The following is a 27,812-nucleotide window of genomic DNA, read 5'->3' on the forward strand; positions in this document are numbered from 1 at the left end:
ATTGCTCTGAAGCCATTTATGTTGCAAAATGTACTGGTGTGAATAAATGCCAACACATAGTCCTACATACTGTACTTATGATGAGGATAAAGGCCAACACATACTCCTACTGTACTTATGAGGATAAGGACATGCACAGAGTGTTAGTGTTAGTCTTTTTGGACAAAAATAGCGAACATCGCAGATCTACAAGTTCTCAACGCGTTGAGAGCTTGTAGCTCAGCTATTTTCGGGGCTTAACCCAGCACTCTTTTATCTAGTGGAGATGCGGGGTGTGTTAACGACATGATTCCGAAACAAATTTGTTCAACGCAAAATGCTGCGTTCGAGTTCAGGAGACTTCGGGGGGGAAAAAAGCAATTCTCCTGAACGCTGCCTTCCGGTACGAGGCACGGTAAGGAGCGCCATGTGCATTTCTTTCACCGTGTAGGAAAGGCTGCATTCGTTGGTCTGGAGAGGGCAGTTGTTTTACAGACGGGTAAAAGGGCAGGGGCTGAAGCCCCCTTTGACGTCCGTGGATGAGGAGAACGTGTTGGCACTTCAGTGAATATTGCTTTTGGGTCTTCGGGAGTTAAAACGGTCCTCCCCTATAATCGACAGCCTGATTTAGACGTATAGGCTACTTGTTGCGCGGGTGTGTCGTTGCGCTGGAAAAAAACCAACCGACCGAACCACGAGCTCCCGACGCAGTCGCGGTAGATTTGGTGACTTTTTGCCGCGCGACTCTGGCGCTCGCAACCAACCCAGTCTTAAAAACAGGCTAAACAGTTCAAGGTCTATATTATGGCACTTGGACAACTAACTGGTTTTGTCTCCACTCGCGCGCTCCATCCTTCCACCCGTTAAGCAAATTAAGTATAGGAGTCAAACGCTAGACGCGGCGCCGTCGCGATCAAAGAAGTTCAAACGTGTGCTAAAACCCCCCCCCAAAAAAAACAATGTCCACGATTGATTTATTTACAGAAAGGCAGAGCTGTGGTCATCATCACCCACTTCAACATTTTTAAAATAGTGTGCCTACGGTTGTTTTGATTATAGGGCTGGGCGATCATGGACAAAATAATATAATTATGGTGATATTTTTTGAGTGCTGTGATAATATCGTGAATGATGATAATATAAAATTATATAGCAAAAATAGTTCGACAAGCTTGTAGATCAGACATTTTTAGATTTAAAAAAAATGCATTAACTTAAGGCTTAACCCATCTGGACGGGAACCCCTTTTTGGTCTAATATCTCCCCCGAGTCAACACCAGGATATGCCTTTGGCTTAGTGGTTAAGATGTTGACTTTCCACGCGGGAGACCCGGGTTCGATTCCTGACGGAGCAGAGCGCTGCTGCCCTCAACCAGGATGAGCTGAGCTCCATGGAGAAGAAAGGTTCTGTTTTTATTCAGCAGGTCAAGACAGAGAAGTTCAGTCACGCCAGAGAGACTCGGAGTAGAGCCGCTGCTTCTTCGCCTGGAAAGGAGCCAGCTGAGGTGGTCCGGGGCATCTGGTTAGGATGCCTCTCGGGCGTCTCCCTAGGGAGGTCCTTGAGGCATGTCCCACTGGGAGGAGACCCCAGGGCAGACCAAGGACCACGTCCCACTGGGAGGAGCCCCCAGGGCAGACCAAGGACCACGTCCCACTGGGAGGAGACCCCAGGGCAGACTAAGGACCACGTCCCACTGGGAGGAGACCCCAGGGCAGACCAAGGACCACGGTCCCACTGGGAGGAGACCCCCGGGGCAGACCAAGGACCACGTCCCACTGGGAGGAGACCCCGGGGCAGACCAAGGATCACGTCCCACTGGGAGGACACCCCCCCCGGGGCAGACCAAGGACCACGTCCCACTGGGAGGACACCCCCCCCGGGGCAGACCAAGGCGCAGTTGGAGGAAACACATCGACTCACTGGGCCTTGGAACGTCTCGGAATCCCCCAGGAGGAAGTCACTGATGTCGCTCTGGAGAGGAGGGAAGTCTGGAGCTCTCTGGTGGAGCTGTTGCCCCCCCCCCCGCGACCCGACTACGGATAAGCGGTTGAAGATGGATGGATGGAAGGAAGAAGCAACGAGAGCGCCTGGACGAGTTGGAGACGATGGATGGAGAACAGGTGAGACGGAGGAGGTGGAGACCAGCCACCTGTGGGTCCAGGATTTAATGAATGACCTCCAGTCTCGGCGACAAAGAGTTCTTCCAAGTTTGAAAATGAACAACCGGGTTTCAACTCAAAGGGACGTCTCCATCGTGGTGGAGAGTGAATCCTCCGCTGACACGCCACCACCTCTGACAGGAAAAGAGTCAATCAGATCCTGATGGAGGGGAAACCCCCCCCCCTGGTGGAGGGGAAAGGAACTGGTTGGAATAATGTGTTCCTTCCACGCGCTACGTCCAACCAGGGAAACCCCCCCCTGGTGGAGGGGAAAGGAACTGGTTGGAATAATGTGTTCCTTCCACGCGCTACGTCCAACCAGGGAAACTCCCCCCTGGTGGAGGGGAAAGGAACTGGTTGGAATAATGTGTTCCTTCCACGCACTACGTCCAACCAGGGAAACTCCCCCCTGGTGGAGGGGAAAGGAACTGGTTGGAATAATGTGTTCCTTCCACGCGCTACGTCCAACCAGGGAAACCCCCCCCTGGTGGAGGGGAAAGGAACTGGTTGGAATAATGTGTTCCTTCCACGCGCTACGTCCAACTGGGGCAAAACACTTTGGGGACCGCTGGTTTAAGTGATTAAAATCTGTACAAAAAAAAAAACACATTTGCCATGTCACGATATAAAAAAAAAGCTAATCCCAGACTAGAATCTAGCATCATGATATGGACATAATTAATGATGGATGTAAATATGGCACAGCCCTGCTACAGTGTGTCTGGTTCAATAAAGATGAAGCCCTTATTAGAAACATTAGAGGAAAAAGAGCTCCGTTCCATCGATTCCATCCCGCTCCTTACATTGTCTACATTATCAACATGCAGAACCACCGCCTGGTTTCACCTGGTCAAACTCCTATTCATTAATTAATTATCTCTACATTAAAAAATTTCATATTTTTTATTGTATTTGTAGCCGACAGCATTAGCCTACTACGGTGGAGAGGCAGATTGAAAGGTCAACTAACGGACGAGTGGTTTTCAAACATTTAGTGTCCAAAGCACACCGACTGGCAAGTCAAAATCTCACGGCAACACCTGTGTTCGTAGCAAAAAAAAAGCCAAGCTCACAAAGCTTGTAGATTTTCTTTTAAATATAAATAATTTAAAAATGTCTTCCACCGTAATTGCAGGCAGAACATAGTGAGACTCAGTTGAAAGTATGTAGTTAAACATTTTTTATATTTTCTTAAGGGTTATAGAATGTGCCTCTATTGGGAAATGACCACAGATTTCATGATAATGAAGTAAATTGAATCTATAATTGTTTACTATGTCGCTGATGATGCGTGGCGGTCCCACCTGGACTTGCGTCAGGGCCCACCGGCGTGCCTCGACCCACAGTTTGAGAACCACTCAACAAACAAACAGACTCTGTGAACGGCCATTATTCTCTGATCCCAGGACGTTGTTGACGCCATAATGAAGACGCGGGACACGGGCGGTGGTTTAGTGATCATGATGCCATAATGAAGACGAGGCGTTATCTTCATGGTTTAGTGATCAAACATGCTTTTAAAATAAAAAGGCTTATTTTGTTTTAAAACACTGACCGATGATGTCACTTTCACTTCTACTCTGGCTTTTCCTTTTGTGTTCAAGTCGCTTCAGTCAATGTTTAGATTAGATTTCGATTTTGATATTCATTCGATAAACCCATTCACGTAGAATAATTGCTACTGGTGACTGATATCGTCCTTCTAGTGAATGTTAGACTGGTTGAAACCACACGTCTCTGCTTCTGGTGACTGATATCGTCCTTCTAGTGAATGTTAGACTGGTTGAAACCACACGTCTCTGCTTTATGGTGACTGATATCGTCCTTCTAGTGAATGTTAGACTGGTTGAAACCACACGTCTCTGCTTCTGGTGACTGATATCGTCCTTCTAGTGAATGTTAGACTGGTTGAAACCACATGTCTCTGCTTTATGGTGACTGATATCGTCCTTCTAGTGAATGTTAGACTGGTTGAAACCACACGTCTCTGCTTCTGGTGACTGATATCGTCCTTCTAGTGAATGTTAGACTGGTTGAAACCACACGTCTCTGCTTTATGGTGACTGATATCGTCCTTCTAGTGAATGTTAGACTGGTTGAAACCACACGTCTCTGCTTCTGGTGACTGATATCGTCCTTCTAGTGAATGTTAGACTGGTTGAAACCACATGTCTCTGCTTTATGGTGACTGATATCGTCCTTCTAGTGAATGTTAGACTGGTTGAAAAGTGAAACCACACGTCTCTGCTACTGGTGACTGATATCGTCCTTCTAGTGAATGTTAGACTGGTTGAAACCACACGTCTCTGCTTTATGGTGACTGATATCGTCCTTCTAGTGAATGTTAGACTGGTTGAAACCACACGTCTCTGCTTCTGGTGACTGATATCGTCCTTCTAGTGAATGTTAGACTGGTTGAAACCACACGTCTCTGCTACTGGTGACTGATATCGTCCTAGTGAATGTTAGACTGGTTGAAACCACACGTCTCTGCTTCTGGTGACTGATATCGTCCTTCTAGTGAATGTTAGACTGGTTGAAACCACACGTCTCTGCTACTGGTGACTGATATCGTGCAAGTCTAAAACTCGAAGCCAGAATAGACGTTAAAATGTCCCCATGTGTTTTTAGTTGTTGTTTTTTTTTACAGTGAAAAACCCTTTTAAAGTGATATGGCAAACATTTTTGCGGTTCAGTTACGTTTCAACCCATTAAGACCTGGAACACATCTGTGTCACCTTAGCGTTAACCCATTCTGGGCGGGAACTATGCATTATGTTATACTTTAGCTATTGAAAAATCGTGAAAATGTGGCGCAGATCTTTGAATATATATTTCGTTTTTAACTCATATCTTTGCTTCTCGGGGGGAAAGTTCTGAAGAAGTTCTGACGGTGAAGTTCTGAAGAAGGAAGGGCTACGGCTCCAAACGGTACCACCAGAACATGGTGTGTGGATCGTTTCATTTCATCTACCACTGACATGGAAACGTATATAATTTGTCATGATTTAGAAAACGTTTTTTTTATTTTTAGAATCTGGTCTCAGGTCTCAATGGGTCAGGGGGACATAGTGTGTATGTGTGCACGCGTGTGTGCATGTGTGTGCGTGTGCATGTGTGCGTGCATGTGTGTATATATAAAAAGAGGTGGATGATGATTCTCCTCATTTCTTTCTTGCCAGGAAATCAAAAAAATGAATTCGCAAAAAAAATAAATCGTATATAAAATGTTTTAAAAGCGTCACCTCGGTTCTACATTCGTCTTCACAAAAGAAAATTAAAAGCACATGCTACCCCCCCCCCCCACCAAACACACCGCACGACAACCCATGATGAGTGGTTTCATTTTCATCTCCTCGGATTAAAAAGAGAGAGAAAAAGTTAAAATGTCATATTAAAAGTTATTAAAACTAATAATAAAAAAAAGGCAAAAATCGGATGATGAGAAAGAGAGGGGGGGGGGGGGGGGGGGGGGGGAACCCCCTGGCTGCCGCCCGCCGCCACCCCCTAGTGGTGGGAGGTCTGATGGACAAAAGCTAGAGTTCATTATGTCTCAACGGAAATAACAAAAACAAATCTAAAAAGATGATTTTGTTGTGGCGGTCGCTGATTGAGATAATTCAAATGGTGGCGGTTCTGTACAGAAGCACACAGTCGTGGTTCTGGTTGGTTCTGTACAGAAGCACACAGTCGTGGTTCTGGTTCTGTACAGAAGCACACAGTCGTGGTTCTGGTTCTGTACTGAAGCACACAGTCATTGTTTTGTCTTTCTTTTTTTTTTTTTTGGGGATCTTATCATTATTTTCGTCGTCCTTATTGTAAAAAAACAACCCACCACATGTCACACAGTGCTGCTGGTCGACCAATCATTCTTCTCCCCTCGCGTACGCATCACTGCATTCAGTGGTTATATCCCAGTTTGTGGCGGGAAAAGTTTGGTTTTTTTTAGGCAAACCCTAAAAAAAAAAAAAACCCTCAGGATTCCTTTATATTAGGGGGGGGGGGGGGGCGTGAGGGGGGGTGTGAAGGGGTGTTTTGAGAAACAGTGTTTTCTCCCATTTTGATTAAAAACAAAAAAATAATCTCCTTAAATTCGCCCCCCAGAGAGAGACGAACATCTCCTTAAATTCGCCCCCCAGAGAGAGACGAACATCTCCTTAAATTCGCCCCCCAGAGAGAGACGAACATCTCCTTAAATTCGCCCCCCAGAGAGAGACAAACATCTCCTTAAATTCGCCCCCCAGAGAGAGACAAACATCTCCTTAAATTCGCCCCCCAGAGAGACGAACATCTCCTTAAATTCGCCCCCCAGAGAGACGAACTCTCTGACTCTACGTCAGAGAGACGTCTGTTATTATTAGAACCAATCTTTTTTTTTCTTTTTTTTTTCTTTTCTTATGTATAAAAATACAAGTTGTGTGAACGTTATATTTCTTGCGTTTAATCGTCGTCCTCCTCCATCGGATCTCTCTTCTCGTTTCTTCTTGCGGAGGTCAGTGGGGGAAAAAGAAAAGGTTCTTTCAGAGTTTTGTTTTGTTTGTCTCGTCTCTTCTAAGCGATCATTTCTCGTACGATGATCATGTCCACAGTGCAGGGAAACGTCTTCAGCAGACCCACCGCGTTCCCGTGGTCGATATTCACAAAGCTGTATCCGTTCACCTGCACACACACACACACACACACATGTTTATAATCATTAAGACCTGGAATGCATCTGTGTCCCTGGAACAACATATTTTCAGCTGGGGGGCTTTTACTCTGAAAGCCATGACCCGGAAACAATCTACAAAAAAAGAAGTTGACTTTACATTGCTAGCTTACATTGCGATCATTTTAATTTATACGATGTATGATCCAAAAAGCGTTCATATTTTGCGGGAGAGAGACGGATGAGGAGCAGAAATGAAGCGCCAGCATATCGATCCGTTCATCACCACGGAGAGCGCCCTGGATTAGGAGAGACGAGACATTCTTTCCGTCTCGCTAACATGGAAGTCAACGGTAAGCTAATATGAGCCCAGAGCGTTAGCATACGGCAAGCGAAAGGCGAACGGGCCAAAAAAAAGAAAAAAAAGGAAAAATTGTGAATATTCTTATCTCGCCCCGTATCATTGAGGATGCGCTATAGGACGTCCTCAGACGTCTAAGGCTCAGGTTCGAATCCTTATGACGGCCTGAGGCGTTTTACGAACGGAATGTGTCAATAATAATAATAATAATAATAATACTGGTACCTGGAGGATCTTGTCTCCAGGCTGTAGGATCTGGGACGCAGGCCCTTCTGGTTGGACCCTCGTCACAAAGATACCCTGGAGGCAGAGAGGAGGATATATTATATTATAGTAATAATAGTACAGTATAATAATAGTACAGTATAATAATAGTACAGTAGGAGTACGTACATTATCGTCTGGACGGAAGGGGTTCCCTCGTCCTCCCACTCCTCCTGATATACTGAAGCCCAGCTCGGGATTCTTCTCTACTTTCACACGCATCTAGGAAAGACACGCAAACACGCACACACGCACGCGCACGCACACACACACACACACACACGCACACACACACACACACACACACACACACACACACACACACACGCACACGCACACGCACACGCACACGCACACGCACACGCACACGCACACGCACACACACACACACACACACACTAGTACAGGCGTTGAAAACACACATTGGATCCAGAGTCAGGTAACAGGATCCAGGATAATAGGCCTCCTGGACCTTTGGTCTGCCCCGGGGCGGGATACTATACTATATTATATTATATTATATTATACTACATCTGATTGACTTTTATACCACTAAAGCTGCTATAAGCAATAATATGTACTTTTAGTTTTTTTGTAATGTTTTTTGTTTTGTTCTGGCTTTCGCCTTTTTATTTTTATATATATATATTTTTTTTATGGAGGGACAGACAGTATAGTATCCTGACAGGAAATGGGGAGCGAGAGATGGGGGGGGTGGTGACATGCAGTAAAGGCCGTCGGGATCGGGAGTCGAACCCGCGGCCACGCTGCCAGGCTGGATCACCAGCCACGGTGCCTCTGGACCGCTGAGCCAATTATGTCAAATTTGAATTAGCTTTTTTTGTTTTCGGTATTCCAGACAGCCAGCAATGGATAGAACACTCCCAGAATAAACATAGTCTTTGTGACACATCTAGGGGCCGCAATCTGCATTCAAAGATGTTCCTAGAAGCTTTGTTATTTCGTCGAAAAAAGAAAACCCGGTCGCAATGACAAACCAATCAGGAAGCGGACAGTCAAAATCGACCAATTACAAAACTTCTAGGAACATCTTTGAATGCATATTGATGTGTGCGTTCTACCCATTGCTGGCTGTCTGAATAATAATACAAAAAAGCTTGCTTACATTATTATTATTATTATTATTGTCGATCACGGATAGTCATTTGTATCGTTGACCTATTTCTAAAATATTAGTGCAACTTTCCTTCTTTTTTTACCCCTCTATCACACAGAACTATGTTTTTTGTGTCCATATCACTACGCCCAAAACATAGTTCCATGTGATAGAGGGGTCAAAGTTGAACGAAAGTAGCGCTAATATTTTAGAAATAGGTCAACAATACAAATGACGTTAGTTTTGTGGATTCATTTACTTTTACTGCGTGGCCCCAGTGCCCCCCCCCCCCCCCACAAAATGACCAGAACTACTTAATATTCACCAAAACCAGAGCAGAACTCCCACCACGGGACTCGGGGCAATCAATGAATACAGTTGCAACCACTATATTAATGGCAAGCATTTCATACAACTTAAGTTAAAATCTGAACTATCCCTTTAGCATTTCTGTAGACTTAGATAGCATTTGACTTATAGCATGTTACGTAGACAGCACTATAATTACATTGTATGTAGTCATACACGCCATAGTACATATGTATAGCATAGTAGTATATATGTATAGTTCATATGTATAGTTTTCATTATATAGATATTCCACTGTTACGTTCTTAGCTTACGCATGTTTCATGATAAATGTTTTTATGTGATGTATTCCCATGCTTTGGTTCTTGCTTAATGTAAGTGGCTCTGGATTAAGAGCTGCTAAATGCCTACATTGTAGATTGTAAATGCATTACCTCTTGTTGCAGGGTGTCGTGCGGGGGGATGCGCGGGGGGCCCTGGGTGCCCTGGAGGCCCTGCTGCTGGTGGGACACCTTGAGCATCAGGTAGTCGATGAGCTGCTCTCGGGACGGGTGGCGCGCCATGGGGGCCCCCATGGGGGGTGCCTGGCTCATGGAGGGCCGCGCGGGAGGAGGGGCCATCTGGCCGTTCATCAAAGGCACCTGTGTGGAACGGACGGAGCGCAGAGTTCATGGAACACCGACACTCACCGAGACGTTGAGGAACACCTGGAGCTGGTCTGAGACCTCGTTAACACCTGAGGACACATCTGTGTCTTCAACCCATTCTGACCTGAGATCAGTTGGTCTGAGACCCCGTTAACACCCGAGGACACATCTGTGTCTTCAACCCATTCTGACCTGAGATCAGTTGGTCTGAGACCCCGTTAACACCCGAGGACACATCTGTGTCTTTAACCCATTCTGACCTGAGATCAGTTGGTCTGAGACCCCGTTAACACCTGAGGACACGTCTGTGTCTTTAACCCATTCTGACCCGAGATCAGATTCTAAATAAATGTCTGTTTGAAAATGACAGTTTTCTGAAAAAAGCTTATGTTTCTATGTCAGTCGTTCTTCGATTTTTAAATTAAAACAGAGCTGTACCTTAGACGTCCTGGCGCATCCTCAACGATACGGGGCGAGATAAGAATATTCAGCATTTGTCCTATTTTGTTTTGGCCCGTTGCTACGCTCTGGGCTTGCCGTTCACTAGCCTGGTTATCGCGGCGGAAAGAATGACTCGTCTCTCCTAATCCAGGGCGTTCTCCGTGGTGATGAACGGATCGATATGCTGGCGCTGCGTTTCTGCTCCTCATCCGTCTCTCTCCCGCAAAATATGAACGCTTTTTGGATCATATATTGTATAAATTAAAATGATCGCAATGTAAGCTAGCAAATGTAAAGTCAACTTTTTTTTGTAGATTTTTTCCGGGTCGTGGCTTTCAGAGTAAAAGCGCTGAGACAACCCCGGCCACCCAGAGCTCCTATTTTGAAGCACTTCCGGCACTGAATGAGTTTTAATAAGGGAATCGCTGGACGCTATGATTTCATGGTTTAAATAACCCTGGGGTGTTCAATCCTCTTGTAATTAATTATATATATATATCATATAAGAACTGTGTTTGAAAAATAAAACAAATCATCAATAAACTATTTTCATCCTGTAGTTTAATGAGCCTACTTTTCTGTGGGGGTCCATGTTGTAGGCCGGGGGTCCCTGGGGGCCAAACACGTCGTCCTGCACAGAGAGAGAGAGAGAGAGAGAGAGAGAGAGAGAGAGAGAGAGAGAGAGAGAGAGAGAGACCAGGTTAAACCACCGTACATTTACACTGAATAACAACGCTTCTACAATCAATGGGAAACGTAACGATTTAACACCGTCATTATTAAACAAATCATTTTATAATCACGGCTTCATTTATATCACCCAGTAAACCCTCTGAGTGGCCTGTGTGGTTACAGTCATTATCACCCAGTAAACCCTCTGAGTGGCTGTGTGGTTACAGTCATTAGCACACAGTAAACCCTCTGAGTGGCTGTGTGGTTACAGTCATTAGCACACAGTAAACCCTCTGAGTGGCTGTGTGGTTACAGTCATTATCACCCAGTAAACCCTCTGAGTGGCTGTGTGGTTACAGTCATTATCACACAGTAAACCCTCTGAGTGGCTGTGTGGTTACAGTCATTAGCACACAGTAAACCCTCTGAGTGGCTGTGTGGTAACAGTCATTATCACCCAGTAAACCCTCTGAGTGGCTGTGTGGTTACAGTCATTATCACCCAGTAAACCCTCTGAGTGGCTGTGTGGTTACAGTCATTAGCACACAGTAAACCCTCTGAGTGGCTGTGTGGTTACAGTCATTATCACCCAGTAAACCCTCTGAGTGGCTGTGTGGTTACAGTCATTATCACACAGTAAACCCTCTGAGTGGCTGTGTGGTTACAGTCATTATCACACAGTAAACCCTCTGAGTGGCTGTGTGGTTACAGTCATTATCACCCAGTAAACCCTCTGTGTGGTTACAGTCATTATCACACAGTAAACCCTCTGAGTGGCTGTGTGGTTACAGTCATTATCACACAGTAAACCCTCTGAGTGGCTGTGTGGTTACAGTCATTATCACACAGTAAACCCTCTGCATGCCATCTGAGTGGCCTGTGTGGTTACAGTGTCCACCCCGAGATTGGGAGGTCGTGGGTTCGATCCCCAGCCGTGTCCTACCAAAGACCCAGTGTCTCCCTGCTTGGCACTCAGCACCAAAAAACAAATACAACACGGAAAGCAGAAGTGGAAACACCAGCAGGATCCTCTAGTCTAACGTCTCTCACAGCTAATCTACATCATCAGCAGGATCCTCTAGTCTAACGTCTCTAACAGCTAATCTACATCATCAGCAGGATCCTCTAGTCTAACGTCTCTAACAGCTAATCTACATCATCAGCAGGATCCTCTAGTCTAACGTCTCTCACAGCTAATCTACATCAGCGCCTCTCAACGTCGGGTCCAAATGGTTCCGTTTCTCTGGGAGTGTACAAGATGGAATATCTTTTGGAGCCCAATCTATAGACTGTTAAAATCCCTCGTTGTGTATTTAACTCAGACACTCTCAGAGTTACAGTCCCATGTGTACACTCTCAGAGTTACAGTAACACTCTCAGAGTTACAGTCCATGTGTACACTCTCAGAGTTACAGTAACACTCTCAGAGTTACAGTCCATGTGTACACTCTCAGAGTTACGGTAACACTCTCAGAGTTACAGTCCATGTGTACACTCTCAGAGTTACAGTCCCATGTGTACACTCTCAGAGTTACAGTAACACTCTCAGAGTTACAGTAACACTCTCAGAGTTACAGTAACACTCTCAGAGTTACAGTAACACTCTTAGAGTTACAGTAACACTCTTAGAGTTACAGTAACACTCTCAGAGTTACAGTCCATGTGTACACTCTCAGAGTTACGGTAACACTCTCAGAGTTACAGTAACACTCTCAGAGTTACAGTAACACTCTCAGAGTTACGGTCCGGTGAACGTACATTCGGAGCCCGCGTTGGAAGCCAGAGATCTACGGAGTTTCTTCTTCTACCACTTACCTTTCACACAACGACCGTTTGACCTTTGACCTCCGCACGCAACGTGTTCTGACCGAACGCAGCAGTGAAGACATGAACGGAATGAGCAACATGATATGGAGGAGCCACGGTCACAGGTCAACAAATAAAAACACTACAAACTGCATCTCAACCTATGAAAGCACACTACAGTTTGATTGGAGGGAAACGGGACAGGTGATCACACCGTCTACGGCATTTAACGGGGGATTTCGTACCAAGCACTTCAGAGTTAAATGGATTATGTAACACCTTACAGTGAACAGTAAACAGAGGAACGGGAGATGTTACTGTGCTGGTGTTGTGCACCAAACAATAGACAGAGGAACAGGAGATGTTACTGTGCTGGTGTTGTGCATCAAACAGTAAACAGAGGAACAGGAGATGTTACTGTGCTGGTGTTGTGCATCAAACAGTAAACAGAGGAACAGGAGATGTTACTGTGCTGGTGTTGTGACCCAAACAGTAAACAGAGGAACGGGAGATGTTACTGTGCTGGTGTTGTGCATCAAACAGTAAACAGAGGAACGGGAGATGTTACTGTGCTGGTGTTGTGCATCAAACAGTAAACAGAGGAACGGGAGATGTTACTGTGCTGGTGTTGTGCATCAAACAGTAAACAGAGGAACGGGAGATGTTACTGTGCTGGTGTTGTGCACCAAACAGTAAACAGAGGAACGGGAGATGTTACTGTGCTGGTGTTGTGCACCAAACCGTAAACAGAGGAACAGGAGATGTTACTGTGCTGGTGTTGTGCATCAAACAGTAAACAGAGGAACGGGAGATGTTACTGTGCTGGTGTTGTGCATCAAACAGTAAACAGAGGAACGGGAGATGTTACTGTGCTGGTGTTGTGCATCAAACAGTAAACAGAGGAACGGGAGATGTTACTGTGCTGGTGTTGTGCACCAAACAGTAAACAGAGGAACGGGAGATGTTACTGTGCTGGTGTTGTGCACCAAACCGTAAACAGAGGAACAGGAGATGTTACTGTGCTGGTGTTGTGCATCAAACAGTAAACAGAGGAACGGGAGATGTTACTGTGCTGGTGTTGTGCATCAAACAGTAAACAGAGGAACAGGAGATGTTACTGTGCTGGTGTTGTGCATCAAACAGTAAACAGAGGAACGGGAGATGTTACTGTGCTGGTGTTGTGCATCAAACAGTAAACAGAGGAACGGGAGATGTTACTGTGCTGGTGTTGTGCATCAAACAGTAAACAGAGGAACGGGAGATGTTACTGTGCTGGTGTTGTGCATCAAACAGTAAACAGAGGAACGGGAGATGTTACTGTGCTGGTGTTGAGCATCAAACAGTAAACAGAGGAACGGGAGATGTTACTGTGCTGGTGTTGTGACCCAAACAGTAAACAGAGGAACAGGAGATGTTACTGTGCTGGTGTTGTGCATCAAACAGTAAACAGAGGAACGGGTGATGTTACTGTGCTGGTGTTGTGACCCAAACAGTAAACAGAGGAACGGGAGATGTTACTGTGCTGGTGTTGTGCATCAAACAGTAAACAGAGGAACGGGAGATGTTACTGTGCTGGTGTTGAGCATCAAACAGTAAACAGAGGAACGGGAGATGTTACTGTGCTGGTGTTGAGCATCAAACAATAGACAGAGGAACGGGAGATGTTACTGTGCTGGTGTTGTGACCCAAACATTGGCGATCTACAAGCTTGTAGATCGGCTACATTTGGCCAAATGTATGCTCTAACTATGGGCAGAACAAGCATATATCAGGGGTTGCAGAAGCTAGGCTACATGCTGTGGTTTGAGAGGAGTGTTAGCTAGCTACTGCAGCTACAGGTGACATGTAGGTAGGGAGCTAGCTATAGGTGACAGGTAGGTAGGAAGCTAGCTACATGTAGGAGGCTAGGTACAGGTGACAGGTAGGGAGCTAGCTACAGGTAGGAGGCTAGGTACAGGTGACAGGTAGGAGGCTAGGTACAGGTAGGTAGGGAGCTAGCTACAGGTGACAGGTAGGAGGCTAGCTACAGGTAGGTAGGGAGCTAGCTACAGGGGACAGGTAGGAGGCTAGGTACAGGTAGGTAGGGAGCTAGCTACAGGGGACAGGTAGGGAGCTAGCTACAGGTGACAGGTAGGAGGCTAGCTACAGGTAGGTAGGGAGCTAGCTACAGGTGACAGGTAGGGAGCTAGCTACAGGTGACAGGTAGGAGGCTAGGTACAGGTAGGTAGGGAGCTAGCTACAGGTGACAGGTAGGAGGCTAGCTACAGGTAGGTAGGGAGCTAGCTACAGGTGACAGGTAGGGAGCTAGCTACAGGTGACAGGTAGGAGGCTAGGTACAGGTAGGTAGGGAGCTAGCTACAGGGGACAGGTAGGGAGCTAGCTACAGGGGACAGGTAGGAAGCTAGGTACAGGTAGGTAGGGAGCTAGCTACAGGTGACAGGTAGGGAGCTAGCTACAGGGGACAGGTAGGAGGCTAGGTACAGGTAGGTAGGGAGCTAGCTACAGGGGACAGTACTCACTGGGAGTCCCGGGCCTCCGTACAGCGCTCCGTCTCGGGCACTAAGGAGCAGAGAGCCTTGGCTGGCATGCATGTCCCTAGAGCTGCCTCCGTACTGGGAACAGCTCAGCGGAGCATAAGTGGAATTATACGAGCGAGACATCGCATTCTGAACAGAGAAGACACACAAGGAAGGAACAGCCAACACACACACACACACACACACACACACACACACACACAGTGAGTGACAGCCATGCAGTCCACTATACAATATTAGGGATGCACGATCTTATCGGCAATATCGGCTTTAAAAAAAAACAACGTATTGTTGAATTTGAAGCTGAAAAGGCCTTTAGTTTTGCGATGATGAAGGCCGGTGTGTTCTGGAGAAGCTCAGAAAGGTGATGATGAAGGCCGGTGTGTTCTGGAGAAGCTCAGATGATGAAGGCCGGTGTGTTCTGGAGAAGCTCAGATGATGAAGGCCGGTGTGTTCTGGAGAAGCTCAGAAAGATGATGAAGGCCGGTGTGTTCTGGAGAAGCTCAGAAAGGATGATGAAGGCCGGTGTGTTCTGGGGAAGCTCAGAAAGATGATGAAGGCCGGTGTGTTCTGGAGAAGCTCAGAAAGGATGATGAAGGCCGGTGTGTTCTGGGGAAGCTCAGAAAGATGATGAAGGCCGGTGTGTTCTGGAGAAGCTCAGAAAGGCTCAACGAGGGAAAATGTTAAATAAAAATACTATGACTAAAAGGCTCAAAGTATCCCCCTAGGGCCGTTGTCTGCTAAGTACGTAACATGTTCGTACCCAAAGCTTTATTTACACCAAATATGAACCGGTTTAGCCGAAAATCTACTTTTGGTCCGGTTGCTATAGGCAACGCCTCTGTCACCCCCAGCACCAGGACTTTTGCGCACGGCCCCAATAGGAGCTCCAGTCAAAGAGATGGAGATCTTCTGTGCCTCGTATCTCTGAAGCTACGAGCGCTGTCCGTGGCATACCTCCCGCTGTTGTCGATCGCCTCTAGAGTGTTTTTGGCTACACCTAGCTGCTTCATCCGGGATAACATCCGGTCCGTCTGTAAAAGTCCCCCGCTGCTACAAATCGCTGGGCGCTCTGATTTAATTGGATTAAATAATCCTGTGCGTTTGGGGTGTTAAACTACCTTCTGTGGCCACCAGGTGGCAGACAAAGAGTTTTAATCAAACAGCGGCAAAAAAGTCCGCGCTGTGCATCCCTATAATAATATATATATATATATATATATATATATATATATATATATATAGTAATAACAACAGTTAATGTAGAACGTGGCACATGCATAACATGTTTTCACACAGAAGAAGCATAACATGTTTACACATGTTAACAACACAGAAGAAGCATAACATGTTTACACATGTTAATGACACAGAAGAAGCATGACATGTTTACACATGTTAATGACACAGAAGAAGCATGACATGTTTACACATGTTAATGACACAGAAGAAGCATGACATGTTTACACATGTTAATGACACAGAAGAAGCATGACATGTTTACACATGTTAATGACACAGAAGAAGCATGACATGTTTACACATGTTAACGACACAGAAGAAGCATGACATGTTTACACATGTTAATGACACAGAAGAAGCATAACATGTTTACACATGTTAATGACACAGAAGAAGCATGACATGTTTACACATGTTAATAACACAGAAGAAGCATGACATGTTTACACATGTTAATGACACAGAAGAAGCATAACATGTTTACACATGTTAATAACACAGAAGAAGCATGACATGTTTACACATGTTAATGACACAGAAGAAGCATGACATGTTTACACATGTTAATGACACAGAAGAAGCATGACATGCAGAACAAACACATGTATGTGAGCTTGTTCTGGTGAAACCCGCTGAAAACGCGGCTCATTTCCGTTGAACGTTTTGGAGTAACACAGCAAAGTGTCCTAGTCTAACCCATTTTGGGCGGGAACCCGTTTTGGTGTTAGCATTATGTTATGCTTTAGCTATTGAAAAATAGCAGATCTACAAGCTCGTAGCGCGCCACCGAGTGGCGCGCTACGAGCTTGTAGGTCTGCTATTTTTGAGTGTGTGTCCAGTGGAAACCTCGTATGAATCTGATCTCAGGTCGGAATGGGTTAATCAGACCACAGTGTGTGTCCAGTGGAAACCTCGTATGAATCTGATCTCGGGTCGGAATGGGCTAGAACCTGGGAGTCGCAAACTTTACCTTCTCTATCTTCTTGGCCTCGATGTGCCTCATGACCTGGTCCCTCCAGTCCACCGGGACCCTCCCGCCGACGCCCCCGTCCAGGAGGGAGTGCTCCGACTTCACCCGCAGGGCGCCGGGCCTCTTCCCGGGGCTGCCGTGCTGCTGCTGGTAGTTGAAGTCGCTGACGGACATGGTCCTCTCGGGGAGCATGTGGGGGTCGTGGTGGAGGGGCGGCGGCCGGGCGCTGTGGGGCCGCGAGACCCCCGGCACGTCCATGCTGTAGGTGCGGGCCGACAGGGGCCTCTGCATGGCCTGGTGGCTCATGGCCAGCGGACCCCGGCCCAGCGTGTGGATGTCCCTGGAGCCACAACAGGGAAGAAAAGTACTAATTAAAAGGTATATTCAGTGATTTCACTTAATTCAAATATCACTTATTTCTTTTGTTTTGTTGTGATAATCCCCTCTACTATAGAGTGTGCTGACCATATAAGGAGTTCCTCCCTGTCCCCAGTTAACCCTAACCTGACGCTGCCAGATCCAAGAAGCTTGCTACACAAATTTGGGTTGTTAACAGTTTAATGGCCAGTTCAAGCCCGAGAGAGTGATTGATTCATTAATTAGTGATATGAAAACGAAGGTGACCAGTGGCTGTGGGAGGTGAACAGAGGCTGTGGGAGGTGAACAGTGGCTGTGGGAGGTGAACAGTGGCTGTGGGAGGTGAACAGAGGCTGTGGGAGGTGAACAGTGTACCTGTAGGTCATGTAGTTTCCATCGGGGAGGCTAAATGAACAGTGGCTGTTGGAGGTGAACGGTGGCTGTGGGAGGTGAACAGTGGCTGTGGGAGGTGAACAGTGGCTGTGGGAGGTGAACAGTGTACCTGTAGGTCATGTAGTCTCCATCGGGGAGGCTAAATGAACAGTGGCTGTGGGAGGTGAACAGTGGCTGTGGGAGGTGAACAGTGGCTGTGGGAGGTGAACATTGGCTGTAACTGTAGGTTGGGGAGGTGAACAGTGGCTGTGGGAGGTGAACAGAGGCTGTGGGATGAACAGTGTACCTGTAGGTCATGTAGTCTCCATCGGGGAGGCTAAATGAACAGTGGCTGTGGGAGATGAACAGAGGCTGTGGGAGGTGAACAGAGGCTGTGGGAGGTGAACAGTGGCTGTACCTGTAGGTTGGGGAGGTGAACAGTGTACCTGTAGGTCATGTAGTCTCCATCAGGGAGGCTAAATGAACAGAGGCTGTGGGAGGTGAACAGTGGCTGTGGGAGGTGAACAGTGGCTGTACCTGTAGGTTGGGGAGGTGAACAGTGTACCTGTAGGTCATGTAGTCTCCATCGGGGAGGTGCTGTAGGCGTCGTGGCTCTCCTCCACCCCCCATGGAGGCCGTGGAGGAGCTGCTGCTCTGTCTCTGCAGGGTGCTGCTCCCCCGTCGGGGGTCCAGCGGGGGTCCTCCTCCTCCTCTCTGGTGGGAGGAGGACAACGAGGACGAGGAGGAGGACGAGGGGTAGGGGGGCGCCGCCTGGTTCCGGTTGGAGTAGTTGGTGTTTGCCAGCGAGTGCTGAGGCGGAGGAGGGAGGTAGCCTTGGTGCTCTGGAGGGACGGGCGCCCTGTTTGGGGGGCAAGGGGAGGGGAGGGGAGGGGAGGGGAGGGGAGGGAAGGTGGATTCTATTTTAAATGTGGCCCGGTGGTTTTTCAACTAGCCTGACGCTCGCCAACACTGCATTTTCATTTAGTTTTCCACTGATGTAAAATAGGTTTTCAATGTAATGAGTCCCGGGAAATAATCCAACAAAACTAACGTCATTTGTATTGTTGACCTATTTCTAAAATATTAGCGCAACTTTCGTTCAACTTTGACCCCTCTATGGAACAATGTTTTGGGCGTAGTGATATAGTGACACAAAAAACATAGTTCTGTGTGATAGAGGGGCAAAAAATGAACGAAAGTTGCACTAATATTTTAGAAATAGGTCAACAATACTAACGACGTTTTGTGGATTCATTTACTTTGACTGCCTGCCCCCCCGGAACTACTTAATATTTCACTAAAACCAGAGCAGAACTCCCACCACGGGACTCAGTATTCAAGTATTTCATACAGCTTAAGTTTAAAAAAATCTGAATTATCCCTTTAACCCATTTTGACCTGGGAACGATTCTACAAAAGATATGAGTTAAAAAAAATATATTTGAAAGATATATACCGCATTCAAAGATTTGCACTACATTTTCACGATAAAAAATAAATAAATAGCAGACATACATGCTCGTAGCGCGGCACTCTGTGTACAGGGCAGCGCGGGTCCATAAAATTGGACCCGGTTCTGAAACGGACCCGGTGATATCAGAACCGAACCGATCCGGATCCGAGAACATTGTAATTGCCCAGAATGGGTGAATCCCGGGTTGCTCTACCTGTGGGCCCACAGGCCGTCTTTAGAATGGGTGAATCCCGGGTTGCTCTACCTGTGGGCCCACAGGCCGTCTTTAGAATGGGTGAATCCCGGGTTGCTCTACCTGTGGGCCCACAGGCCGTCTTTAGAATGGGTGAATCCCGGGTTGCTCTACCTGTGGGCCCACAGGCCGTCTTTAGAATGGGTGAATCCCGGGTTGCTCTACCTGTGGGCCCACAGGCCGTCTTTAGAATGGGTGAATCCCGGGTTGCTCTACCTGTGGGCCCACAGGCCGTCTTTAGAACGGGTGAATCCCGGGTTGCTCTACCTGTGGGCCCACAGGCCGTCTTTAGAATGGGTGAATCCCGGGTTGCTCTACCTGTGGGCCCACAGGCCGTCTTTAGAATGGGTGAATCCCGGGTTGCTCTACCTGTGGGCCCACAGGCCGTCTTTAGAACGGGGTGAATAGCGGGTTGCTCTACCTGTGGGCCCACAGGCCGTCTTTAGCCACGGCAGCGCTGCTGGTGTACTGGATGTTGTACTGGGGCGGGGGCAGGCCCAGCGCCACGCTGGACGGGCCCGCGGGTCTGCCGCTGCTGACCGCTGGACCTCTGGAGCTGCTGCTGGAGGACAGCAGGTCAGACGACGAGGCAGACGAGCTGTGGTACACCTGGAGAGAGAGAGAGAGAGAGGGAGAGGGAGGGAGAGGGGGAGGGGGAGGGGGAGAGGGGGATGGCGAGGGGGAGGAGGAGGGGGAGGGGGGGAGGGGGCGAGGGGGAGGGGGAGGGGGAGGGGGAGAGGGAGAGGGAGAGGGAGAGGAGAGAGAGAGAGAGAGAGAGAGAGAGAGAGAGAGGGAGAGGGGGAGAGAGAGAGGGAGAGGGGGAGAGAGAGAGAGGGAGAGGGGGAGAGAGAGAGGGAGAGGGAGGGAGAGGGAGAGGGGGAGGGAGGGAGAGGGAGAGGGGGAGAGAGAGAGGGAGAGGGAGGGAGAGGGGGAGGGGAGGGGAGGGGAGGGGACAGGGAGCCAACAGTGCATTTTCATTTAGTTTTCCAGTGATGTAAAATAGGTTTTCAATGTAATGAGTCCCGGGAAATTAATCCAACAAAACTAACGTAATTTGTATTGTTGACCTATTGACTAAAATATTAGCGCAACTTTCGTTCAACTTTGACCCCTCTATGACATGGATTTTTTTTTTGGGCGTAGTGATATAGTGACACAAAAAACATAGTTCTGTGTGATAGAGGGGTAAAAAATGAATGAAAGTTGCACGAATATTTTAGAAATAGGTCAACAATACTAATGACTTTGACTGCCTGCCCCCCCCCCCCCCCCGGAACTACTTAATATTTCACTAAAATCAGAGCAGAACTCCCACCACGGGACTCAGTATTCAAGTATTTCATACAGCTTAAGCCATTTTTTGGTACCATAGGCTATGGTCACAAATTGACCATAGCCTATCACTGCTGTATTCTCAATTAGTGAGCACCTGTATCCACCCTGCAATCAGCACAGCACACTCTCTAGAGTTTGTCAAGCCTAGTTTCCTGCTCATTCTGTACAGACCACAGCAGCGTGTGCGTCTCCTTGTTGTGAGTACTGATCTCTTTATGTGCTGTTGGAAAAGTGTTTGGAAATGTGTGCATGTTTTAGGCAGGTGATGTTTGTATGTTTAGCCAGTTGTATTTTGTTGATGGAAGTTATTGTAATTTTATGTTTATGTCTTTTGTGCGTTTGCAGAAACACACACACACATGCTTTCTGTACAACTCTACGTTTCTTCAGTAAAACCCTCAACCCAAGTGCTTTGTTGTTCTTGACCGAACCACCTGGAGCGGTGTAAAGCTTCCGAACCCCACTACAAAATAAAGGTCCTCAGTACTAATGCTCACGATAAAAAAATGGTACCATTTTTGTCTACTGACCTGCAGCGTCTGGTCGTTGAGCAGAGAGGCCGACTTGCTGCGGACGATGCTCTGGACCTGAGGCCCCGGTCCGGGCCCCGGGCCGGAGCTTAGCAGCATCCGCCCGCCGGGCCCGCCCCCCCCCCTCGCCACCGCCACCCCCGTCCATCATGGAGTACACCTTCATACCCCCCGACTCGATGTTGGTGATGCTGTGAGAGCGAGTCTGGAGAGAGAGAGAGAGAGAGAGAGAGAGAGAGAGAGAGAGAGAGAGAGAGAGAGAGAGGACCTTTCATTATGTTATGGCCATCTACGTTTATAGACGTACCTCCCCGGTCTGTTTACCTTTTAGCATTGCTCTGACTAGCATAGCCCTCCTCCTTCACCAATAGCGATGTTTATTTTGTTTTTTATTAATCTAAAGCTCCGTTGAGCCTCCATTATAACCCCATTTTCAAAGCGCCGTGTCTCCAAAGGTTCGAGAGCTGTCCACGGTGAGCCGGCGCGCATCGCTGAGAAAATGTAGCTGGTGGTTCTGCTAGCTAAAGGCTGTGGGCTAATGTAGCTGGTTGTTCTGCTAGCTAAAGGCTGTGCACATCTCCCAACGGCCATGGATGGACTAGGAATGTAATGGACTACTGCGCCACTATGTTTACCTGGGTGGGAGGAGGAGGAAACCTCTTCTCCGGCGACAGCTCCTCAGTGCTGTGGGACAGAGACATGTCACTGCAGGCCGTCACCCCTGTGGAAGAGACCCCCGCGTGACGGAGGTCCCCTGCTCCACCTCCCACTCCTCTGCTCTGCTGGGACATGGCCAGGCCATCGGTGTAGAGGTCTCCTCCTCTGCTCTGCTGGGACATGGCCTGCAGGCCATCGGTGTAGAGGTCTCCTCCTCTGCTCTGCTGGGACATGGCCTGCAGGCCATCGGTGTAGAGGTCTCCTCCTCTGCTCTGCTGGGACATGGCCAGGCCATCGGTGTAGAGGTCTCCTCCTCTGCTCTGCTGGGACATGGCCAGGCCATCGGTGTAGAGGTCTCCTCCTCTGCTCTGCTGGGACATGGCCTGCAGGCCATCGGTGTAGAGGTCTCCTCCTCTGCTCTGCTGGGACATGGCCTGCAGGCCATCGGTGTAATGCTGCTGGTTGCCGTTCTCCAAATGCTCCGAAGACACGTTGTCGTTCTTGCTGCCCAGTACGCCTTGCTTGTTCTTTTAAAAAAACAAGAGCAGATACGAGTTCTTAACGCCGGGCATGAAAATGAAGGACCCGGCCCTGACTACCGGGCCCTACCGGGACGGCCCAAGGCTCGCCCTGAACAGAGCCATCTAATAGAAGAGTTACGACATTGAGGGGGCAGAAACAGAGCTCTCGAGCGCTGTTCATGCAGCCTGAACTGACACAAGCTGTATACATTGTTTTCAACGAGGGCGGCGCAAAAAAGAGCTATTTTAAGCATGTGTGCAACATGACAACTGTTTTAAAGTATTGTACAGTAACAGCTAAAGTCTCTGTAATGTTTATGTTGTACGATTACTACAAAACAATCTAAAATAAAGGGATTTAAAGGTCATTGAAGCCGGGCTGTTGCCTTGAGTCCAATGCATTTCTGCCCACTTCCGGTCCAGGACTTGTCCCAGTTGGTTGTCCCCATTCTCAATAGAAGTCTATGTAGGAGAGCCTCCATTGGACTGAAGCCAATATAAGTCTATGTAGGAGAGCCTCCATTGGACTGAAGCCAATAGAAGTCTATGTAGGAGAGCCTCCATTGGACTGAAGTCTATGTAGGAGAGCCTCCATTGGACTGAAGCCAATAGAAGTCTATGTAGGAGAGCCTCCATTGGACTGAAGCCAATAGAAGTCTATGTAGGAGAGCCTCCATTGGACTGAAGCCCCATGATGTGAACGCAGTTTACGCAACCTTTTATCTAAGGCTCTGGCCCCCGAACAATTACCATCATTTTAGGCCCGAAAACCCGAAAGGCCAAAACATCTTGAAAACGGACAATTTTGTGTCGCCCGTTTTCATTTTAGAACACGGTTTTAAAATAGCCAAATCTACATCAATGATATATGTACATTTTTTATATACTTTATTTTTTATTTTTTACAGTAGATTGAAATGCTTCCAGAGCATTTCAAATATGTCTGGTTTTAAATGCTAGACATTTATTATGTTCATTTATAGATCTAATATGTCTGGTTTTAAATGCTAGACATTTACAACGTCCATTTTTACAGCTCAGGTTAGAGTTCCTCCATTTGTGCAGTTCCTCTCTGCTACCAGAAGGGGTCATCTTTAGACAACTTCTCCTTTTCAGTCATTTATAGATAATGGACTAGGTATGTTGGTTTTAAACCAGTGGTCCAGTGTCATCAAATGGTGGTTCCGTGGCTCAAATGGGTCTGAGAGGCTAAAGGTCATCAAAAGGTTAGTGTACCTTCAGAAGGTCCTCCCTGGACGGCGTCACAGAACCGTTGTTCCTGGTTTTCTCCAGCTGGTCCAACAGAACCATGTTGTCTGTCGGCAGCTTGGACACTGTGACAACAACAACAATAACATGTATTCATGAAGCAACCGTTCTGACCTGAGATCAGATTCTACACATCGTCTTCTACATCCTGACAGTTTACCGTTCTGACCTGAGATCAGATTCTACACATCGTCTTCTACATCCTGACAGTTTACCGTTCTGACCGGAGATCAGATTCTACACATCGTCTTCTACATCCTGACAGTTTACCGTTCTGACCTGAGATCAGATTCTACACATCGTCTTCTACAGTTTTCTGAAAAAGCTATGTTTCCATGTCAGTCGTTCTTCGATTTAAAAAAAAAAATCAGACCTACAAGCTCATAGCGCGCCACTCGGTGTCGCGCTATGAGCTTGTGTATCTGCTATTTTTCAATAGCTAAAGCATAGCATAATGCTATGCTTTAGTAAACAACGACTCATTGTACCAAAGTGCCGCACAGAACAAATACACAACAGGACAGTAATAGGCAACAACTATAAAATACTAAGTAGAGAGGCATAATGGACAGTATTATTAGAAATATATGTCAACGGTACAGTCTACCGGTCCCATCCCGCTCCTGTTATTCTTTTGTTTATTAATACTTACTATTAGGAAAGGCAACAGATTTTGTGCAGAGGTTCCCCCCCCCCCCCTCACCTGTGTTCACGTTGAGCTGGTCCCAGGTCAGGTGGTGTAACGGTCTCACCTGTGTTCATGTTGTTGAGCTGGTCCCAGGTCAGGTGGGGTAACGGTCTCACCTGTGTTCATGTTGAGCTGGTCCCAGGTCAGGTGGTGTAACGGTCTCACCTGTGTTCACGTTGAGCTGGTCCCAGGTCAGGTGGTGTAACGGTCTCACCTGTGTTCATGTTGAGCTGGTCCCAGGTCAGGTGGTGTAACGGTCTCACCTGTGTTCATGTTGTTGAGCTGGTCCCAGGTCAGGTGGTGTAACGGTCTCACCTGTGTTCATGTTGAGCTGGTCCCAGGTCAGGTGGGGTAACGGTCTCACCTGTGTTCATGTTGAGCTGGTCCCAGGTCAGGTGGGGTAACGGTCTCACCTGTGTTCATGTTGAGCTGGTCCCAGGTCAGGTGGGGTAACGGTCTCACCTGTGTTCATGTTGAGCTGGTCCCAGGTCAGGTCAGCTGGTGTAACGGTCTCACCTGTGTTCATGTTGAGCTGGTCCCAGGTCAGGTCAGGTGGTGTAATGGTCTCACCTGGTCCCAGGTCAGGTGGGGTAACGGTCTCACCTGTGTTCATGTTGAGCTGGTCCCAGGTCAGGTCAGGTGGTGTAACGGTCTCACCTGTGTTCATGTTGAGCTGGTCCCAGGTCAGGTGGTGTAACGGTCTCACCTGTGTTCATGTTGAGCTGGTCCCAGGTCAGGTCAGGTGGTGTAACGGTCTCACCTGTGTTCATGTTGAGCTGGTCCCAGGTCAGGTCAGGTGGTGTAATGGTCTCACCTGTGTTCATGTTGAGCTGGTCCCAGGCGGTGTATCCCTCCACATGCTCTCCTCCCTGCATGGAGTTGTTGATGAAGGCCATGCGGGCCTCCATGGAGAGGTCGTAGTCTCCGGGCCTCTCCGGCTGCTGCTGGTGCTGCTGGTGCTGCTGGTGCTGCTGGTGGTGCTGGTGGTGCTGCTGGTGGTGCTGCTGGTGGTGGCTCTTGAGCAAGGCATGCAGGGAGGTGTCCGAGCCGTTGCCGTTGTGGAGCAGAGGAGTGCTCTCCTTGGGTTGCTGGTTCATGTTCTCGTCTTCTTGACTAAAATAACACACACACACACACACACATCGTGGTCATGTTTTTTTGCTGTGTGGATTTGTTTTTAATTGACTACAAATGTACATACATCCACACTGAACTGCAGCGGCCAATGAGGTACCTAGGTTTTTATATCTATTGCCTGCTATCGGGCAGAAAGCTGGACCCCCATCCCCCCCCCCCTGGGCTGCGCGGTGCATTTCGGCCGCGCGGCCGGGAATAAAAAATGGCGTATTTTTTTTACATTTCGCTGTAATTTTGCGGTTCTTCTTGCGGAAGATTGGGAGTGAGGCTGCAGTTCTGAGGGTACCTGCTCTTGGGCAGAACAGTGTTGGTATCTGGGGGGTGCACAGACAGGACAGGGTACCTGCTCTTGGGCAGAACAGTGTGGTATCTGGGGGGTGCACAGACAGGACAGGGTACCTGCTCTTGGGCAGAACAGTGTGGTATCTGGGGGGTGCACAGACAGGACAGGGTACCTGCTCTTGGGCAGAACAGTGTGGTATCTGGGGGGGGCACAGACAGGACAGGGTACCTGCTCTTGGGCAGAACAGTGTGGTATCTGGGGGGGGCACAGACAGGACAGGGTACCTGCTCTTGGGCAGAACGGTGTGGTATCTGGGGGGAGGGGGGCACAGACAGGACAGGGTACCTGCTCTTGGGCAGAACAGTGTGGTATCTGGGGGGGGCACAGACAGGACAGGGTACCTGCTCTTGGGCAGAACAGTGTGGTATCTGGGGGGGGCACAGACAGGACAGGGTACCTGCTCTTGGGCAGAACGGTGTGGTATCTGGGGGGGGGGGGGGTGCACAGACAGGACAGGGTACCTGCTCTTGGGCAGAACGGTGTGGTATCTGGGGGGGGGGGGGGTGCACAGACAGGACAGGGTACCTGCTCTTGGACAGAACAGTGTTGGTATCTGGGGCACAGACAGAACCACAACCTCCTCAGATTAAAGATGAACAGGAGCTACTCCAAAGACCAGGGTACGGTACCTGCTCTTGGGCAGGAAGCCCATCCTCTGGTCCCTCTCGGGCGTGTGCACAGGGAGTTGTCCTGACTGCTGTCCGTGGTCAGGGAGACGGAGTCCGACATCCTGGACGGCGAGGAGCAGTTGCTGTTGTTCTGGTTGCTGTTGGCCACGGCGTCATCCAGCAGCGAGTCGGCGTCCTTACCGTCGTCTGGCCGCGACAAAGAGACAAACATCCTCATTTAGCTCCGTTCTGACCTGAGATCAGATTCTAGAGAAACATCCTCATTTAGTTCCGTTCTGACCTGAGATCAGATTCTAGAGAAACATCCTCATTTAGTTCCGTTCTGACCTGAGATCAGATTCTAGACAAACATCCTCATTTAGTTCCCCCGTCAAACATCCTCATTTAGTTCCCCCGTTCTGACCTGAGATCAGATTCTAGAGAAACATCCTCATTTAGTTCTGTTCTGACCTGAGATCAGATTCTAGAGAAACATCCTCATTTAGCTCCGTTCTGTTCTGGACAGAAACCCCCGTTCTGACCTGAGATCAGATTTAGTTCCGTTCTGTTCTGGACAGGAAACCCCCGTTCTGACCTGAGATCAGATTCTAGAGAAACATCCTCATTTAGCTCCGTTCTGTTCTGGACAGGAAACCCCCGTTCTGACCTGAGATCAGATTCTAGAGAAACATCCTCATTTAGTTCCGTTCTGTCTGGACAGGAAACCCCCGTTCTGACCTGAGATCAGATTCTAGAATTGTCTTCTAAATATAAATGACAGTTTTCTAAAAAATCACACACGTGTGAACTGAGTGGTGCAATCCCCCCCCCCCCCCCCCCCCCCCTCTCTCTCTCTCTCTCTCTCTCTCTCTCTCTCATTAGAGACACAGCACTACCCCTGTTTCTGGCGCCCCCTACTGGTATAAATAAGTAACATACTTGTGCTCATAGACACACACAGGTACACAGGTACATGGACATTGCTGGTTGTAGGAGTGGTTGCACCACTCAAAAAAAGCTACTGTATATGTTTCTACGTCAGTCGTTCTTCCATGCATTTTCACGATTTTTCACCAGCTAAAGCATGTGTGATTTTGGGACTCTATCATAGACTGTAAAAAATATGGACAAAGCGT

General features: G+C 48.0%; 2 protein-coding genes across 2 annotated transcripts in view; both read right to left on the reverse strand.

Annotated features, from left to right (window-relative positions):
• Positions 1-6,168: 6,168 nt before the first annotated feature.
• On the reverse strand, positions 6,169-19,572 carry LOC308317077 (erbin-like; the record flags this gene model as incomplete). Its single annotated transcript, XM_080765869.1, has 9 exons — positions 6,169-6,798; positions 7,374-7,448; positions 7,542-7,634; positions 9,273-9,479; positions 10,501-10,557; positions 14,924-15,070; positions 17,154-17,493; positions 18,448-18,741; positions 19,550-19,572. Coding segments are annotated over 9 exons (1,344 nt in total), but the record flags the coding sequence as incomplete, so codon positions are not given.
• A 458-nt stretch (positions 19,573-20,030) lies between these two features.
• erbin (erbb2 interacting protein) overlaps positions 20,031-27,812 on the reverse strand; it is a 74,673-nt gene continuing 66,891 nt past the window's right edge. The window contains 7 exon segments of the mRNA XM_080766386.1: positions 20,031-20,197; positions 21,454-21,658; positions 22,089-22,637; positions 23,868-23,965; positions 25,403-25,701; positions 26,698-26,741; positions 26,744-26,883. Coding sequence (XP_080622512.1) covers positions 20,166-20,197; positions 21,454-21,658; positions 22,089-22,637; positions 23,868-23,965; positions 25,403-25,701; positions 26,698-26,741; positions 26,744-26,883 — 1,367 coding nt within the window. The 3' untranslated portion in view covers positions 20,031-20,165.

Source organism: Protomyctophum bolini (assembly GCF_963924005.1).
Source record: "Protomyctophum bolini genome assembly, chromosome: 6".
NCBI classification, from domain to species: Eukaryota; Metazoa; Chordata; class Actinopteri; order Myctophiformes; family Myctophidae; genus Protomyctophum; species Protomyctophum bolini.